At 42.0% G+C, this 20,432-nt stretch overlaps 1 protein-coding gene across 2 annotated transcripts in view; it reads right to left on the bottom strand.

Moving 5' to 3' along the window:
- Positions 1 to 20,432, bottom strand: part of LOC308301280 (plectin-like) — a gene marked incomplete at its 3' end in the record, with an annotated part of 117,061 nt that overhangs the window by 42,043 nt on the left and 54,586 nt on the right. For both annotated transcript variants that reach the window (XM_080745205.1, XM_080745206.1), the window contains exon 2: positions 1,928 to 1,989. In XM_080745205.1, the coding sequence (XP_080601331.1) occupies positions 1,928 to 1,989 (62 nt within the window). The remainder of the gene's footprint in view (positions 1 to 1,927; positions 1,990 to 20,432) is intronic.

Below are 20,432 nucleotides of genomic sequence, written 5' to 3'. Positions count from 1 at the left end.
TGTGCGCCCAGAACTGATTCTGCCTTTTTAGAGGGAGCTAAGTGAACCCAGATGTCTATGACTCACAAGAAACACACAGAAGAGGGGGGGAGAGAGTTCGCTTATATCAGGAACAGAATATGTTAGCGCTGCGTGCGTTTGTGGGAAGGTAAATGCTCTCTTTGTGCTGCTGTAATTCTTCTTTTTTTCCCCTTCGCTTGTTCCATTCATTTCTAAAAACGGTTGAATGTCTTTCAAGCGATGATGGCGAATGATGAGGAGGCCCTTAATGGTTTAAGCCTGCCAGTGGGAGTTTCTCTGGAGGACCAAATGACACAGCCGTGGATATTTTTACATGGGGTGTGGGAGGGGCCATGTGTTTTGCGGGGATGATTTTTCATTTCTAATGAGAAGCTCCAGAGTGAGTTGTTTGGCTTGTTACAATGGACCCACCCCTGTCCCCTGTACCGCCATCGGTGTGACTCGAGTGTGATAGATTGGCCGCTTTTCAGGCCAGAGTTCTGGGCCGGTAAGTGAGGTAGGTGAGAGGAGAGGAGTGGTGACGGACAGTTTACACAGTCAATCAGCCGATGACAGGCTGGTCTTCTGGTAAGCCTTCGGCTCACAGCACAATACTAGTGGCTAATTGTGGGACGTGCATGCGTGTGTGTGCACACGTGCGTGTGTGTGTGTATAAGTGTATGGGTAGTATTAATATCTTGTGAGGGTCAAATGTTCCCACAAGAGCAAAAGAGAAGAATTTGAGAAGTTGACATTGTGGGGGGCTTTTTTCTGGTGAAGAGAAATGATTGTTTTCTGATAAAAAAGAGTTAAGCTTACAATTAGGAAAATATTCACTTGGGGTTAGGTTTCGGATTAGGTATTTAGAGGTTAGGTTTATGGGTTTGGTGTTGGTGGTATGAATAATTTATACTTAGTTGTGAGCCGGTGTCATGCACCGAAAATAGCTGGTCTACAAGAACAGCTGAATGCGCTGCGTGCGGTGCGCTGTGAGCTTAAGTATAACTCGTCCAACTCTGGCTTTAGGGTTAGTTAGGGTTAAAAAGGTTGATGTCCTCACACGTATAGTAATATGTGTGTGTGTCTGTGGGGGAGGGGGTGGGCGGGACTTCTCTGTGGGTAATCACTACACTCCCACACAGGCACTTCTTAGACGTGTATGGGTCAGAGCCTGCTCTACAGATAGTGATGATCCGAGACTCAAAACAATCAACAATGTTAAGAGTGTGAACTTTCAGGAGCCCGACGGGGGGATCCTTACCGCGGTGGCATAATATTGTGTTGCCCTGGTAACCTGTCTGAATAGGATATGGCGTATACGGTGCGCTCAGCACAAATGGCCCAGAACAGGCCGAGGTCACAGTGATGGTTAAAACCACATGATGTCATCTGCATACCAACAACAGCCTATCCAAACATGGTCCTCCTAAACATAGCCTAGAGGTGAGGAACTCTATCTTCCAAACCTCTGTGATTACAGCCTTTATTGTCCCTTCCCTAAATCTGAGTTTACAAGATTAACAATACATCCAAACTCCCAGCTATAAAACATCTGGCCACCGGCATCATGAATCAAGCCCAAATAAAGATCTTCTCAGAGTAATTACAGAGTAAGATGATTTTCTGGAGATGAATGTGTACCACACAATTAATCTGTAACCACCAGTAAACACCCAACGTACACCCAATGCAACAGTCTTTTGAGGAGTAAATACAACAATAAAGTTGTTGGGAAAAAAGACTCTTTCATAGAAATCAATGCTCGACTAAAGAGTTAGAAATGCACAAAGAAATTCCACTCTGATTATCATATTAAATCTCAGATGAATAATGGCTGTTGAAATGATAGAATATTATGTTGATATGTGTGTGTGCGTACATGTGATGCATTACAGTAGAATGTGTATAGAAAAACAAAGAGCCTTACCTTTATCAAGTGTTTGTTCACCCATTTTGTGAAGGTCTTTTTCTGTACCCGATCCCGTTCATCTGTGAACACAAAATGCACAGTGGAACATCAGACATTGATTATAGAATAAACAAGATTCTGTCTAATACGTCATCGCAGCCATGAGGATCTCAGACTTCAGCTCAATCCGTGTGCCATTCACTTCTATCATGAAATTAAAGTTAGATATTTCACAATATTTAGCAAATAATGTGAAAAAGGCATGGAGGTGCTTCCTTGGCCTAGTGGCCAGCATGTGGAAGAAATTTGGCACAGATCCATCAGATCAAGCAGTTTGTGAGATAGTCCAGACACACACAGCCACGCATACAAAGTAGTGATGAAAAAGTGAGTAACACATTACCATGTGTATGTATATATATGTACCATGTAGTCTTTGACCTGCCAGTCAAATATTAGACCACACAGAATGCACAGTCAGGGGAGGGGTGTAAGTATAGCAATGTGGTTGCACTGGGGACTGTGGAGTGGGGCCTGTGGGGTGAGGGACTGTGGAATAGGGCCTGTGGAGTGAGTGAGAGTACAGGCCCTCCAACAATGTGTTGGGTGGTGTTCTTTGAAGGCTGTTGGTACTTATTTTCATACTGTATGTTCTGGGAATGCTCTCCATTGGCCAGATTCTAGGAGATGCTTGCCTCTAACCTCTCCGAGATGTTTGAGCACCTACAGTTTACAGTTTAGGCATTTAGCAGACGCTTTTAATCCAAAGCGATTTACAATAAGCAGATAACATCACAATAATAAATAAGATAATATGTCAGTACATCATCAACAATATAACAAATGCAAATGTATATCTATCTAGAAAAAACACAATATAATCAAAGTTCTTAAAAACCTAAAAACAAAAACAAATGCTAACTAGCTTCATGTATGGTCATTGATTTTTTTCTGTAGTGCTAAGGGTTTAGGTGGAGCACCTCATTTGCCTGTTAAACCCATTCCTAATGATCTGTTTAACCTTCAGTGGGCTGGATACCGACCAAAAGACAAAAGATACTACTGTAGCTGGATTTTTGTGGTGCAAAGTAAACATATCTACCGTTGTTGTGTTGAATTAAGAAACATGGAAGCGCTGTGTGGGTCCGTAATTATCAGAAACTGAAACAGGTGCTCTTTGGAGAGGATTCAATTGTTGGTTAAAACCTTCAAGTTCCTTCTCTTTATGGTAGGATATCTAGTTGTGTATTTGAAGCTATCAACATCCCGTGTACATGAGGTGAAGGAGTCAATGACAGAGATGTGGAAATCAGACTCTTTTAACCTTAAGCACCTTTTAAAATGATCACCTGTCAGGGTTGGTGGCCTGGTTCCTAGGGTGGGCCGCGTGTTTATTTATATAGGAGAAACAGCTGTTTCTGTGAGTTTTCTTGCTTTTAGTTTACTTTTTTCTTGTATATTTTGTGCACAATGCCAATATTAATTTCACTAATGACTTTGTTTTCACATTCATGAATGTTGTGAAATTAATATTAATAAAGAAGAGAGATTTGATCATGAAAAACAATGTCTTGAGCCGAGTGTTCAAAGAATAAGTTATTTTAAATTGTATACAAAACCCACTTCCATGATGGTTTGAAAATGTTTAGATGAAATAGTTTATAGCAACAAAATGATATGAGTATTCCACATAAACTATAACTATTCAATTAAATGAAATTAAATTAATTGAATTGAATTGAATTGAATAATTGAATAGTTTCAATTTAATTTGATTGGAAGTTCTGTTATATGAGAAAGGCCAAGGATGATTGCTGGGTAATATGTGACAACATGATAAAATATAGCTAGTTTATTCACACAATCTGAACTCATTTTGCAAGCCGTTCAAGCAGTCATCATGCCTTTCATGTTTCATAGCTAGTAGCTAGTTTGCACTGGGTCCCACTGTAACTAACTTACACCAGTAAAAATGTAATATAAAACAATATCAAATCATGGAAAACGGAAAGTGCCAAAGTGTTGCTGTGTTATTTCCATATGATGAAACAAAGACGTCACAACAAGGTGGAATTAGACATGATCACAGCTGTCTGGGCGGTGCGTGTCTGTAGCTGAGTCACACAGCATCACAGCACATTCATCGTCGGCAGATGTGCCAACGTTGTCTAGGAAGGTGTGTAAGGGCTTGTCTCTCACCACGATCACAGGGCAAGCAACCACATAGGCTCCATCACACACAGAAGAAGTTTCCCACAGGAACAAGGATGTAATGAAGTGTTGTGATATGCTTTCTTAAACATTACACGTTGTATTTGTCAAAGCCATGCCTATCACTGATCGGACAGGCTATTGTTTTTGGACAACTGTATAAGAAGATACAGTCTTCCCTCCAGGGAATACACCCGTTAAATCAACACACTTGAACACACCTACTTTTGTGTTATGAGTGGTTTAGAGTGTAAATACTGGCAACAAACCACAAGACATGTTCCTGCGATTTATTATGATACATTGAAGTCTATCTGATTTGACTGCTTTTGGGAGGAGTCTTTATCCTGTAGGGTAATATAAGTGTTTATTGTAATGCTTTATGTCTTTCTGAATGGAACACGTGTTTCATTCTGGTGACTCACATAACAACAAAAATCTATAAATCTCATTCACAAGTTGTATCTGAAAGAACTATGGACACAAACACAAAGTCCTCTCCTCTGCCTTATCAGTCTGAAAAGGGCGTGACATGCTGCCTTATTAAATGTCCATACTGTATGACACACCCTGCAATGAAAACCACAGTTTCAGTACACAGGGCATTGATTCACTGCTGCCTTCACAAAAAATAAGAACGGCACCCAGGGGCTAATATTCCATCAGATTATTTCTGGCAATTATTTCTGCCATTGTGTTATTGAAACCTCAGGTCGCATAGAGGCCAATGGAACTTTTACCTCATGTCATTCAGCAATTAATGCCAATTTGCACGCAGTGTCGGTTCCTCCCATTTGGAAGGTCAATGACTTGTTTTGACCTACTGGCTGAAGACACAGAGTTGTTTCCCAAAGGTTGCCTTCCATACTGTGTATAAGTGGAATCCACTGCAAGAACTACACCTTTACCTGTATGTACAGTATCGGTCATTCACAGCCAGCTAATTCTTTTCAAGTCACATTATTTGGTATTGGTGCAATTTCACCTGCAGCAATGACATCTCCTTGTGTGCCACTTTTGCCCTTTAGAATGAAAGGTTATGCAGAGCGATGAGGTTGACTGGAATTAAAGCATCAAATATTACTGAGACAAATGAGTTTCGGAGAGGTGTATGCCATGCCTCGCCTGTACAGTAAATCAGATCTATCAAATATTATAGTAACCCACAATGCAATCACAATGGCTGTTTAAGCTGCCTGAAGCCAACTTCTTGACTGCAACCAGTCCAGTACAAGCCAGCACAGGGCAGGATTTTTTCATAACAGCCAAGGTGCATCTATTAAACCCTTATACCTGAGTCAGCACTTGGAAGTCACATCATAATTCTGCAAACCTTTAAAATGTCTGGCATTACCAAAGAGATTTAGGGGGGGGGGCAATCCAATACAGGCAATCCAGACATGCTATACAGGCTAAACAAAGAAAGTCAACCCAAAATACCACCACACCTCCATTAAAAAGTGAGCAAGTTTTCAACTCTTTTGTTAATCATATCACTTTTGGTGTGACCCTGAGTGGAAGTGATGAATTTCACCCTGACGATGTTACCATTACGCTATAATTAATCTAAGTGGTACAGTAACTGTCTCATGACAGAAGTAGAAGGCTTTAATTGAACAAAGATTCTTTCAGCTAAAAACAACAGCAGAATATGACCGTTAAGCTACTGAAACAGCATGGGATGGATAATTATAACACAGCCTAGCCATTAAGGCCACAACTTCAACAAGTTAGGGACTTTGCGGTCCACAGAACCTGAAAACCATCCAAACCTGAAATTACAGGCATAAAATGCTTCCCTTTCCCCCTCTCACAGGAGAAAACAGTAAACTCTAAATCCCTTTTTGTACCTGACACAAATAGATGATTGACCAATGTACAGTATGTCTCATCTAAAAGAGCTGCAGTCCGCAAGTGTACAAATGTAACCAAATGGAGCCGTACTCCTATAGAGTCAAATGAACTTGGATTAATACTCAGATCAACATGAATACCTTTCCTTCCGTCTGTAGCTTTGAGCATCCCCTGGTAGTACCCTTCATCAGAGGACACCCTGTCTCTGCCCACGCTGCTGTCAGAGGACTGCGAGGAGACATTCCTGTACTTCTGCTGATGAGAGTTCATTGTCACTGTCCCTCAGTGCTGCGTGACACTCACAGAATAATAACGATGATAAGAATACAAATCCTTTCTGTCTTAAGTCTCTGTGTGTGTGTGCCTCAGTCTCCGGTCCTCGGTATCTCTGTGGAGGCAGTCAGTCAAAGCATGCAGTCCTGTGGTCCACGCTCCAGTCAGCACTTCACAAACCTATGATTTCTCTCCCTCCTTCTCTCTCTCTCTCCCTCCTTCTCTCTCTATCCCCTGCTTTTGGTTCAGCCCTTCCTTCCTTTTTTCTTCCTCCTCCTCCTCCTCCCTCACTTCTCCTTTCAGAAGTAAATGATGCCTGTGGGCTACAGAGTCTCGGCCCGTCCTCGTACGTGATGTGTGAGTGTGTATTTAGTGGCAGCATGGTTGGAGGGAGGACATTGTGGGCACGCCACGCCCCCTTCCTGCTCCGTCACGCTGGTGGTGGAGGTGGTTAGCGGAGAAGAAGCGGGACAAAGGTGTGGTGGTGGCCAGCGTGCACGCTGTGCTGTACACACCCACATGCAGACACACTCTCACTCACTAATCACTTTAGGATAGGCTTGTGCAAGAGCACACTCATACTCTCCCAGAACCCCACTAACTGCTTGTTTGAACACGAATACTGTACAGCCACACAAGCTGAGTCACTAGTAATATTAAAGTCATAACGGTGGCACCAAAGACAACTACGTAATAATGATGGTTTTATTGGAGTATCGTGGATTATGGGATAACGGTCAGGGTGTAAAACAATTAGTCATTAGTTCCCAAAAGATGCCAGGTTGTCATAGACACATGCGTGCATGTGTACACTGTACACACAAACGCAAGCACGCGCACACACACTCTGCATGGCTAATCATTCATTATTCACAGCATTCCTCTGAGATCCCTTCTCTCCACAGTGATAAAACAAGAAGTAAGAGCAGTAGGAAGAAGGTACACCGCATAGTTGTGTATGCATTTCTGAGCATTTAAGTTTAACCCCATATTATATTTTATTTTTACTGTTATTGAAATATTTATTTATCTATTATTTAGTCATTTGCAAGATCAAATTAGTAGCACATTAGTATTGATATTGAGCTATTTCATATTATTTCACAATTATTATATATAATTGCAGTAGAAAATTGCGGTAGAGAATGGTAAACACTTTTATTCTATTTGATTGCACTGCGCTAGTTCAAACTGTATGGCTGTTTCTTCATGGGAGACATTATTTTAGTTTTTGTTTTAAACCTGCCACATGTAAGGATAATAACAAACAAAGAACCATAACTCCAGTATCTTGATCCTAATCCTGGGATCTTCAAGCCATGTGAGAAAACAAACAGACAAGAGTTTATCGTATAGCAGCAGACCACACTGAAGGAACGAGAGAGAGAGACAGAGAGAGAGACAGACAGACAGACAGACAGACAGACAGACAGACAGACAGACAGACAGACAGACAGACAGACAGACAGACAGACAGACAGAGAGAGATAGAGAGAGGGAGAGAATGTCTCAAACTACAGAGTAAAACCCTCCGTGCTAATTTATCCATTTGTAAATCTAAGAGTATACAAATTGGTTACACTGGCTACAATCTCTGAGTTAAATGAACATTGTGTGTGTAAGACCTGGAATCATCTTCCTTGCAGTTTAAGCCCGTGCCCTTAGGGCAGTATAAGCTGACAGCTCAGCCACAGCAGAAGGTATTACCTGACCCGTATCCTCCAGACATGAGGAGCGTTCATATCTCATTACCCTCCTCACTGTCTGAGATCATCATACTGTATCATTGGACACCTAAAAAACACTTTTCTCCCTCACACAGCATCAAAGCACCTCTATGATATGAACATGAAGCAACTGTGTGTGTGTGTGCGTGTGCGTGCGTGCGTGCGCGCGTGCGTGTGTGTGTGTGTGTTTCTTTAATTCGAAGCCACGTTTGCAAATCTGGAGACACACCTTTGTGATACCACGCCTAGGCAGGTTGAGGAATTAAGGAGTGGTTATGAGTGGGAATTTGAGTAGGTCCAAATGAATAATGGAACATAGGTAAGTAGTGTAAAACATCTACTGAATCCACACGGCTTAACACCATATCTGTTGCAATTAGATTTTAACAGTTTGTCTAATTTATTCATGGCAATTAGAGGGAATCAGAAATTAATGTTCATGCTGGAGAATGTGTGTTAAATCATTTATTGCTCTTTGCGTGATGGAATAAATCGTTACCTTTCTTGCCAAATTTCATTTGTGAGTCAGGGTGGTCTGTCTCATGTTTCATTGTTGTTACACTTGGTTGCAAACTGTCTTGCACTGACATTTTCAGTGCAAGACAGTTTGCAACCAAGCTGCGATGTGTTGTGAGCTTGTAGATCAGCTATTTTTGATGTGTGGCACCAGCGTGCAACTAATTATACTGCAAATCACTCTTTGAAATGCAATGTGGGCGGCATAGCTTAGGGGTAGAGAAACTGGTATTAGAGCACGAAGGGTATAAATCCCGTAGGGTTCCCAGTTCGAATCCGGGCTCCCCCTGAGTTAATGTCGAAGGGTCCTTGGGCAAGACTCTGAACCCCTAATTGCCTCCGGTGAGTAGGTTGGTGCCTTGCATGGTTTCCTCCGCCACCGGTGTATGAATGTGTGTGTGAATGGGTGAATGTAATGCACAATCTATGTAAAGTGCTTTGGATTAAAAGCGCTATATAAATGCACCATTTACCATTTACCATTTACCAATGTTGTAATGGGTCTTTGGAATGTTCTCCCGGTCTGTCAATGTGACTTGTGGATGCCACAACAAAGTCTCATCACAAAGGAAGAGAAGAGAAGAGAAGAGAAGAGAAGAGAAGAGAAGAGAAGAGAAGAGAAGAGAAGAGAAGAGAAGAGAAGAGAAGAGAAGAGAAGAGAAGAGAAGAGAGATACTTTTACTTAAGTAAAACCTTTGAGTACCTTTTCCACCACTGGCATTTAGCAATATCCTCCTGGCAGGGACACCAGTAGAGACACCCTACTTCAACACCATGGGGAATACTGCAGGGGAACCCGAGACCCCCCGGACGGGATAAGGCGAGGACGGCGAGACCGTGGAACGTCTTAGTCATGAGATCGTTTCTCCAGAGAGACGTATCATTAAGGTCTCAACATGCTTATTACAGTGCTCCCTCAGTTCACTTCATCAAAACCAGATGGACAATTTCTATATTTTTTAAAAAGCAGAAACTGTTTGGTGTGATTCCGAAGCCAGCGTTTTCTCTCTAAATGAAAGGTTTTTTGGTTCTATCTATTTTCTATAAAGGGAGGGGATGGGGACAGTGGGCTGCGTGTTCCCACACTACTGACTTTACGTCATAGGCTGAGCACTGTGGTTTGGACAGTGCAGAGAGGGGGAAACAACACAGCAAAATCTGAAGTGTTACTTTAATTCTCTCTAAAGCAAATGCAGTATGATTTAAAAGTAGAAAATCTTGACCTAAAGGCACATAGAGACAAACATGCTCAACTACCCCCATGGGTATATTTAAACTCATAGTAGATTTAACCTAATAACTGTGGATTCTTTCCCAGCTAATACTGTAAACAAAATCTAGATCCTGTGTGAAGACATGCATTCTGAGCTTCTAAATTCACGTTGACAGCTGTTTAAAAATGCCTGTTTTGTTCAAATAAAAGACACAGCAGCTTTTCTTAAGTAGTCCAGCACGAGCTGTCGTGACTCCCTGACTGTGCTTCACAAAGATTGGGGGCTCCGTTTAAAATAAATGGTCTCTAATCACTGGTCTGTGTTCAATAAATCCACTCATTTATTTTTGCTAAATTTTCCAAGACACACATCAAACCAGATGCTGTTTACTGCTGCGCAGGGAGGAGGTCGCCTGAGTGGAGACATTCACTCTGCAGTTAAGAGGCCAGAGGTTAGTTGGGGAACTCACATAAACAAAAGATAAAATCAATAATCTTTAACTCTACTCTCTGGAGCCTCCCTGTTTTTATTTTCTATTATACAGCTTATCATAAATGTTTAGACAGACCGTTTAAAAGACCGTTCTTGCTCCCCGCACAGATTCTCGGTCCTGATACACTCAGCTGAACATGCTGTTTCAGAGCTGACATAATCTGCTTTTAAGCAACAGCCATTACCATTATCATGGAAAACAAACAACTTAGCGAACAGAACAAAGCATCTGCAATTGGGGCCTTAAGTCCAGTGTTAGTGAAGAAATTAAGGGGTTTAGAGAGGGGCTGGGTAGACAACACCAGACATTGTAGGGGAGGAGAAAGGATTGAATAACACAGGTTAGGTTACTGGGTGCACTCTCTCTCTCCCTATTTTCACTGTCTCTTTATTCTCTGTGTAACCCCTCCTCCCTCTCTCTCTCTGTTCCACTCCTTTATCTTTTGCCCGTTTTCTTAATCCCCCTTTGCTTTCCCTCACTTTTATCACTTCAGGTAAAAGCAAGTGGAAGCAGGCGCTGACTGCCACACCCCGCCGGGAATGGAATGTTAATAAATCCAGAGACAGCCAGTACAGAGTACACACCCTAAAACCCACCTCATCCGACTATGACTCTTATGTGAGTTGAAGGAAGAGGAGGGGGAGTTAAAGCATGATCAAGAGGTGAGGTGGGTCAGACAGACAGAAGGGTGGAGCAGACAGAGCAGGAAGAAGAGGCAGTGCCAGTGTTGCCAGATTTTGAGAGAGAAATAAGCAACCCCCACCCCACCCAAACTATTGTCAGATGGGGGTTTGTGGACAAATATATATTAAATTGGGGGTCCTTGACATGGAAATGTTTGACAACCACTGGTTTAAACAACATTAGGAAACAAGTCCAAATAAGCAACTACACTTTAGAAACAAAAAAACAACCCGCTACTACCAATATTTACAAGCAACTTAAAAAAAAGAAGAAGCAGCCCAAAGTCGCTTATAATAAGTGGACATGGCAACACTGGGCAGTGCATGAATAGCGCTATATAGTGAATACTGCTGTCTCAACTGATGTACAGTGATAGCACAGCAAAACAGCACAGCAAAACAGAACTCATTGTCACATGAGCTAGTAACTACCTACTTTTTTGTGGTGTTAAAAATAAATAATATTGATATTGAACCTTGCCAGTTGCTTGCCTCAAATGTACTGGCCTGTTCTGAAGAGATACATACAAGTACAAATTAGGAACAACACATATTGTGTTAAGAAAGTATGCTTTCTTTTTTTTGGAGGAACACGCATAACAATGGCGCAGTTCATGCAAAAGAGTCACTGGATGTCTGAGCTAAGAATAATCACAGGGATGGTTGGCAGTGTCCCCAGACTGACACACTGGCCACCGTCACCCACATGGAGCTATACGGCCAGGCTGCAGCTTTTAGATGGTCTGGGTAAGAGCTGTAGTTGAATCCGTAAACCCAATTTAACCCCTCTGGATTAGCTCAGACAGCTGAGTTTTAAAATAGCTAATTGAACCACAAACAGCTCCACAAGCCTCTGCGGAATGTCCCACATCTGGGACTTCACCATTGTGTCTCGCTCAACTTTCATTTGGCTGCAATGCAAATGCATTTGGAGTGTTTTGATGCGAGTTGATGTTTGAAGATCCCCGTCCTCTAGTGACACAGAAAACGAAATGCGACACCTAACCTCCCTCTACGGGTGAGCTTGTCAAACTGCAGCTACATGGGTCATAAAGGTTGTATTCTTCCCTCGGGAAATTCATAGAGCTATCATCGAAGATACCAGCCTTTATTACTCTGCGTTTTGCATAGTCTTCCCATTCCACTTAAGAGTTCCATTCAAATATCCATTCCGTTAAAATATCAGTTCCATATGGTCTTATTCATGAGTTTGAAAGGACTGTGTAAATGTGGAAAAAGGGGAACTTGAGAAGTGTTGCTATAGCAACATCCCTAAACACACAGTAGCTGGTGTGCTGGGAGCAGGGTAAGTCCTCTCTTACTCATGTCAGTATTTTTAGACACAAAGCCGTTGGAGTCCCTCATGAATCACAGACCTAATGCGTAAAGGAAGACACAGAAGACACCGCACCACCACATATACTTACTTCTTTGTAAAAGGAGAAAATAGGGCATTATCATTTCTGACCACTAGGCTGTGCCAAAGCACAAGCAAGTCCAGATGGTGTGTTTAGATTGGAACTGAACTGAGACTACACAGTATATTCCTTGCAGTAGACATTAACTACTGTAGGAACATGTTGCCTTGTTGAAAGACAGATTCCGTTATGAATTGCAAAATGTACTGTATTGTAGATAGAATGTAATGAACTCCTAAACAGCTCCTAAAGTCAATAAAACCCTGCCAATTGCTCACTACCTTCACTATACACATATTTGTAAGTTTAGCGAGTTAAGGTCAAGACATTAATTCATCTGTTTAGTTACTCAGTAACAGCAGGTCAAAATTGTTCACTCTGACTTGACAAACATAGCGCCATATACATTTTACTAACCTATCCCTGGACCCACTTCTTTAGTGTCTTCAGACAGCAACTGGTGTAGTTAATTATAAGACGATAGTAAAACATGATAAATTACTGGTGAGAACAAGTTGCTCATTGTACAAAACACTTATCTGGCATTCAGCAATTATGGTTGAATACAAATAAATAAATAAGAGATGAACTATTATATCAATTCAAGTTAACGGCAAGAACAAAATCTGAAAATAAACCGCAATGTGAAGTGAGAGGCATTGCCTGTATTTAGAGCAGGCTGTACTAATGTATCTCACTCACATTGTGCGTGCTGTGTAACTCCTCCCCATATCCATATTGGTCAACTCACCTGCACAACACATTTTACTATACAAATATCTGCTTCGTTCTGCATAGCTTATCTCATGGAGATAGTCCTGCCGCTCGTATGTCATTCCAAAAGTACGAGCACCATACATCAGCACATCGGTAGAGGCATCAGGTATTTCTACGCCTGCCATTATTCCCGGTGGGAACACGAGCAACAGGTCCTTTTAAGATGATGATGGTGGTGGTAGTCCCATAGTCCCCTGGAGCACACGTGTGCAACTGACGACATGTGCCAGCTGGTCCCAGGCCATGGGGGAAAGAAAATGATAAGACACACCACCTTTTTACAGGTGACAGTTGCGTGGAAGCCCTGCCCTTCTTGTCTAATGTAAAATCATTCACCACACCTGTGGGATCACAATACAAACCTGACCTTCAACTTCACCTAGTTATAATGTGCTCCTATAGAGAGCATGGAATGCATTTCAAGAGGCCTTCAAATAGGATGCCTTAATCCCATTGTTGTTTATGTTTGAAATAATGCCAAAATAATTATCAGATATGTTAATTGTACTGATATAGGCTGTTTTTGTATGATAGTTTGACAGATATGTTTTTTATTTTATTTATGATTTGACATGATGAATATGGTTATGTCTGTTTTATGTGATTACATGATTTGTTTGTAAACAGGGCATCTCATCGCAAATGAGACCTTGGTCCAAAGGGTCGACTCATTTACATGCAAAAATTACAATAATGATAATTACAAAATATAAATATTCAGTAATAGTGTTGCTTAGGCAAATTCATCATGAACAAAAGAAAAGGAAAATAAACGATTGCATTGTGAGTATTGCTCAGGTGTGAGCATTTGGCTAATTAATACACAAGCTGACAAAGAGGTGAGATATTTCACAGGACTTCTTGGTGTTGTAGATTACAGTGTTAATACTTCAGGTTCAGTGAGCCATGAAGAAATGTGGGCTTAGATCCTCATAACCGGTTCAAATCTGGAAGTAGTATTCCACATAAAACCAACAAAGTAGCATGATTCTCACGTACTGTCTCTCTAGGACACAGACCGCTTCAGCTCCACCACTAACGCCCAGAATTACATTACAGTATATGAAGGACTACTCAGTGGAGGGGAAATTACACTGAAAAAGATAAGATCTTTCATTCAACTAAAATAGAGGGGTAGTGATTCACAAGAAAGATAAGTTGAGTAAATGTAAATCAATACATTTTGTTTAATCTCACATTTAGATTTAGTCTCAAATCAAGCTTTACCCCCACCCCCCAAAGCAAATAATTGCTATCGCCATACAGTAGTTTTCAGTGTAACCACCATGTAACCTGGAAACTGGAAAATCACTGAAGGATAAACAAACAACAGTAAACAATCCATCGCCTAGCAGTGGTGCATGTAATAACACACTAACACATTTATAATCTAGCGAGCCAATGGAATGGCCTACGTGGGCGGTCACACACTGACCAACGCCAGTCAACTTTAGGAGGTGAAACTTTATGACAGGTCACAGGCTGCTGAACAGAACCTAGGTCACATGTAAAAGGGACAGTGGCCTGAATCAGTCTACTCCTTTTACAGAAGACTCACCTCTGTCCTGGATTCCAGCAGACAAGGCTTTGGGACCCATCATGCCTGATATCGACAAATGTCTGCAGGTTTAAACTGCTCAGCCGGGATAGCAGCATGCTTTGTTTTCATTAATACTTGCCTGTCAAAATTGACATGGGCTCTTAGAGCTTTATCATGTCATTACCGACCAACAGATTGTGAACTGTACTTGTAAGGGAACATATAATTAAGCCCTTTTAGTCATCAGAATGTACTCTTCAGAGAGATGATGAAAGGGTAGTATCCAAAGATTTACAGTGGGAAAATTCTCTGTAGATCTCAGTAAAATAAAGGTAGACCTTTATTGTCCACTTGAATCCTGGTGTCACTATTCTGGGACTAACATTCTGCGAAAACAATTAGGGGTAAGGCTCTATTTTGATTGTCTTAAAGATGGGGTGCCATGATTTTTCCCCCTCTAAAATTCTTTCCAAAAAAGTGTACAGAAAGAGTTAAAATTAGGTTCTTATGTGGCCACACCCACCAGTTCATTAAGTATGCCTGGTTGTCATGGTGGGTGGTGATGACCCAGCTGTAGTTAGCCACACCCACAGTGTTGGGTGAATGGTAAAAGGGGAGGGGTTCATTCTATGATATACCTGTAATTGTATGTGTGTTTTTGGACCGGCACTTTTGACCCACAAGGTGTCAGCCTCCAGGAAAAAACCCAAATACAAAAGGAATACATAATTGCTCATAACAACCACATCAGGAAGGAAGTACTGTTAACCCCCTAGACACATGAAAAACAGAAAAAGTACAAAACTATATGGCACCGCCTCTTTAAGTAAGGCCTGTCTATACTGTCTCCGACCACCAAACCTTTCGTCGGAAAGGTCCGGTTCAACTACAAAATGACATCACTCGCATCTTCTGAAAAGCATTACCATGAATTAGTGGTCGAAGACAGAATGGACAGGCCTTTAAGTTAAAATAAAGCCCTTAAGTGTCTTACTCAGGGACACTTCCGGCACATACTGGGCAGGCCGTTCTGGCCAACTGGCCTCTCTAACCCCTCCGCTACTGTCGTCCCTGGGTTTACCGAAACCCCAGTGGTCACAGACTGAGAAATAGCAACAGCTACAAGAAACACATGGTGCATGAAAGTAAACAGTGTTGATGTCAGCGCGGTGGACCAAGGGACCAAGGGGGGCAATGAGAAATCCCCAGATAGATTCAAGAGGTCTATAAATAAACCTCCATTATAAGACCGGATGTGTTTCTATGGGCCCAGAGGCCAGAAAGCCAACAAACGCAGCAGATCCAGTATATACTGCCCCCCCGGTACCCCTGTGCACTCCTGGTGCATGTGTTCACTGTTTATTTTGAAATTCTGGAGCTTTCTGTTATGTCTGCTGTGCCAGTGCAGCATGGAGGACATGGGTTGTTTCGAATACAGGTATATGCTCAGCTCCTGGCATTATTAAAATGACACACTAGTGTATTTGACTGCTGCCCTCCCTCACTGAATGCATGGATGCCTCTGGAGTAGGAGTTGTGATTGTTTCCAGGAAGCACACACTGCTTTCCACAGTCCAGGCCCAAACCAGAGCCACTCATCTACTACAGCCCAACAACAATCCCATTTTGGAGAGTCCTAAATGACAGATGGCCGATATTAACTAATAATAACTAGAACGTGTGTGTATGTGTGGTTGCCTATTTATTGTCTGTCTGGATAGCCAGATTGTCATGGGAAGCTTGACCAATCCTCAAGCTTGCACCACCCCCCCATTGAACTCAATGGACTTACTCTATGATGGTGACGTCACTGAGAATGCTGCTTCCTGATTGGCTAAAAGTTTATCCAGGAAATTAAGAAGTAGAACAATAATGTGTTGCTTACAGCAACCACACCAATAATAATTTCAGCTCACAGAGGAGTACAGGAAATTAGGGGTTACGTGTCTTGGCTCAACGTCACCTGGACACATTGCCGTGGCCGGGACTCAAACCTGGGAACTTCTGCTTCCCAGGCGAGTGCTCTACCTGTTCAGCCTTGACCACCCCTGTTTAGACTAATATTTTGGAAAAGGGTAATTTTATTTATTTAACCACTTATGCTCCATCTATTAAAATATTTTCAAAAATAGCTGACAAGCTCACAATGAATACTGAGCTTGTAGATCTGTTTTTTTTAATGTCAACAACACAGGGCTGTGAGTCTGTGACACTCTATAGTCATCTTTGAGACAACCGGGGAACAATTGTGGGGAGCATATGGTCAAATACAATAGGAGCATTGGCCTTTGTAACTCAAACAGGAAGTTGCACTTTGGTGGCAATTTATAAATTACTTGACACCTTCTTTAACTACAAAACTTCTGTGAGGGCGATGAGCAAGAATGTGAGCCTGATTTAGCTGAGTAGCGCACCTGCTCAACTTGTGCTGCCTGAGAAAACTTCTTGGAACTGGAAAATTCTTCCCCAGCCAGTTATGCAAAGCAATCTAACATGCCATTAAAAGCCTGGCTTTAAAACCCACGCTTTATAATAATACCCTTCAACGAGCATAGCGTTTACAAAGACACGCACAGAAGCTGAGCATATAAAAGAGAATCTGGTATATTTAGCTAGCTTACCCCCAGGGGCAAAGTGCCATGTATGGCTACCTGGGAAAACACACTCAGAAGAGGAGGTCAGAGGACACTGAGAGAATGCAGAGTGACGCGACTTTTGTGTAAAAGAGAGAGTGTTTACAGTTTTACCCAACCACTCCTCTTTCCTCACGACCTTTCAGCCGACCTCGTTTCAACAGGGTCAAAGGAGCGTGCATGCGCGTGTGTCCGTGTTCTCACCTCCGGACCACCAGCGCAACACAGTACATCTGACTACGCGCTAAGCTCTCACAGTGAGAAGATGGCGAAACCCCTTAGACTCTAGGGGCCTAGGGTGTGATCTTGATGCTCCTCATTGCGATAACTGGCGGCTTTAGCTGAGGTGGAAGTGATAGGATGGGGGACAGGGCTGTCATCGTGCTGAACTGGTGCCAGTGAAAATGGACAGCTGATACAGCTGATACACAACTGAGAGACCTTGTTCAACAGTCACTATAATCAAGATTCAAGATATCATCAAGGAAAGCCTACATTTGGACCTTACCAGTGGTTTGGAATGTTCAGTCCAATTACTATAATATAATTAATATAATACTTGACGTTAATTTCTTGATAATTTCTAAAGAAAATCATGGTTTGTTTGAAGAAGCCATCAAATTCCATTAATTTCAGTCCAGTATGACAAAACCTGCTTGAGATACAGTGTAGTTAATCTAGCACACTGAATTTCATTCCATACTTTCTGTAAAAGAAATATGTAATCATTGCACTACAAATGTCAATTGATTTGACAGAATGATCTATGAAATGATATATTTCAAATAACTGCGCACTGAGCCAACACTTTAGCCAACAAATTATTAAGGCAAGTTTGGTAACATTTTAATGCCTTATGGGGAATATGTAATCATAAGCGCTGCAGAATCTAAAAATAAAGCCATTAACAGTTTCCCTGGGCATTCGTGTCTCACACACATGACATGAATCCAGCCTAAACATAAACAGAGAGATCAAAGTGTTACTGTTGAACAGACGGGCACACCTGTGCTCTCATCTCTCTGAACTTTGGTCTGACATTTCAGGGTAGGGCAGGTCCTGGTCCTGGGACAGTCTCCAACCTGACAGGTGCACTGAGCCATCACCTACACACACTGTTTGATCCTATTAAAACACACACTATATATTATACGCCCTGTCTCAATAATACACAATCACACACACATCAAGACAGAGCAAGCGTGACTAGACACATTGCTGGGGAACCTCTCCACAACGGGACGCAGCACTCAGCTCCCACTTTTATGCAACAAGAAAGGGGTTGGTGGAGGTTTGGGTGTGTGTCAGGTGGAGAAGAGACCTGCTATGGATCCCCCTTCCATAGCAGGTCTCTTCTCCATTCCAGATTGCCACTTTCAGGTCACACAAATGCTAGACCTAAGTTGGAGGCCTACTGTGCAGTCTCAATTTAATGAAGGCTAATCTCTTTGGCAGTCACTTCAATTGCCAGGCTGTAACGTGGCAAGAGAAACAAGTGGTATCACAGTGTCTTCACAGCAACAACTAATGAACTGCAGCATGGTTACAATTATGAAGGTGACCTTACATGCACATCATGTCAAACCATGAAGATGTGTTAGTGGGTATGTGAATATGTATGATGGATATCTCAATGTATGATTGTTTAGTCATGAATTTAAGTTGATTTACTGGTATGAAACACACCAAAAATACACTGTGCATTACTGCCATCTCCAATGGCAGGAATGAATGAATGAATGAATATTTTCGTGTCTTGTCCCAAGACCCATCCCTTAAGGGGTTTATAAGACACCAAACATATAATTATACTTTGTACATCAGCACAAAACTACAGACAGTACAAGGTCAACCACCAACAGGGCATAATTGAGAGGTGAGAGAGGAGGAGAATATTGGCTCACACAGCTTCCAGTTGATCCACTACAATCCCTCTCCATGGGGACCCAATGTTGAAAGGTCAGTTTTCATCCGATAATGCATCCTGCATCTCTTACCTTGCCCGTTGTTTTTTCTCGAGCGCCAGACTGCGATGAGGGTGATTATGTGCCACAAAACCACCAGGGCAGGGAGTGCGTGTCCTGGGGGGCTTGCCGGCATTAGGACCTTGATAAGCTGGGGTACAAGATTTGGCCCAGATGACAGGTGGAAGAGCATCGTGTGAAAGTGGAGCGAGGTTGGGCGGGTGGGGCAGTAGGACTAGGAAGGGGGCGAGCAAGGAATTTAAGAAAGGGACATGCCATTCGACACTTTAGAATTCCCCCTGTTTTCACCGCCCAACACTATTTACTTGATTTACTGGATTTCCCTGTCTGCTTCTTCTGGACCTTCATTGCAGAGCCTGTTCTAAACTAATCTCATGTCCGTGATGTTATTTTGGTTCTGTATTGTCCACCTAACATATAGAATATCCGTCACGTAAATGTCAGTGTGTCAGAGTGTTTACAGTACACTCCCCTCACAATGGGCTTGTCAGACTTCATGTTAGTCACACTGATGTGTTCACGGGTCTCTCCTCAAACACATGATTGGCACAGCAAATATTCATCTGGATTAACGAAAGCGTTTCTGAGATTCCACTACAACTCCTCCTTCTTTTCCAAGTTTTAATTTCTGAGAAGAGAATGTTGAGGTTCCAGTTCACAACTGATTGTTTGTTGCCCAGATGAAGACCTTGCAAGGTCGAAAGATGTTGGCAGCTGCCTTTTAATAATTGAAGGCGTTTCCTCCTTTTTACTCCTGAGTGCCTGAATCGTCTGTTTTTTTCACAATTATTTTATATACTTCTCTGATTCATGTGATCTTGGTATAGAAGCTATAGTTAATGTTTAGGGAAGATCTTTACCATAAAGACATTCCATAATACTTGTGAATTTTAGAACCTTTACTCAGAGTCTGTCCAAATAGTCAGAGCTACTGTAGACTAATTAAAGTGTGGAAAAATAACCTTTCATTTTACTTAAATGTTATGAAGTACCATGTGTCAAACAGCCCACATAGCCTATTCCATGCCAAACACAAGCACACATACCGTACGTGAGCCTTGTTTGTTTTTGACCTAGCCCCAACAACTATGTTAAACATCCATCGCTCTGATGAAATCCTCCCATCCCATCTCTTACTCACTCATCCCCAGATACCTCCTATTACATCGCACTGTGATTGCAACATGTACTGAATGTAC

The sequence above is a fragment of the Nannobrachium achirus genome (genome assembly GCF_963921795.1).
Source record: "Nannobrachium achirus genome assembly, chromosome: 2".
Taxonomy (NCBI): domain Eukaryota; kingdom Metazoa; phylum Chordata; class Actinopteri; order Myctophiformes; family Myctophidae; genus Nannobrachium; species Nannobrachium achirus.
The sequence above is the reverse complement of the archived record's forward strand: the minus strand, read 5'-3'. Positions and strand labels throughout refer to the sequence as shown.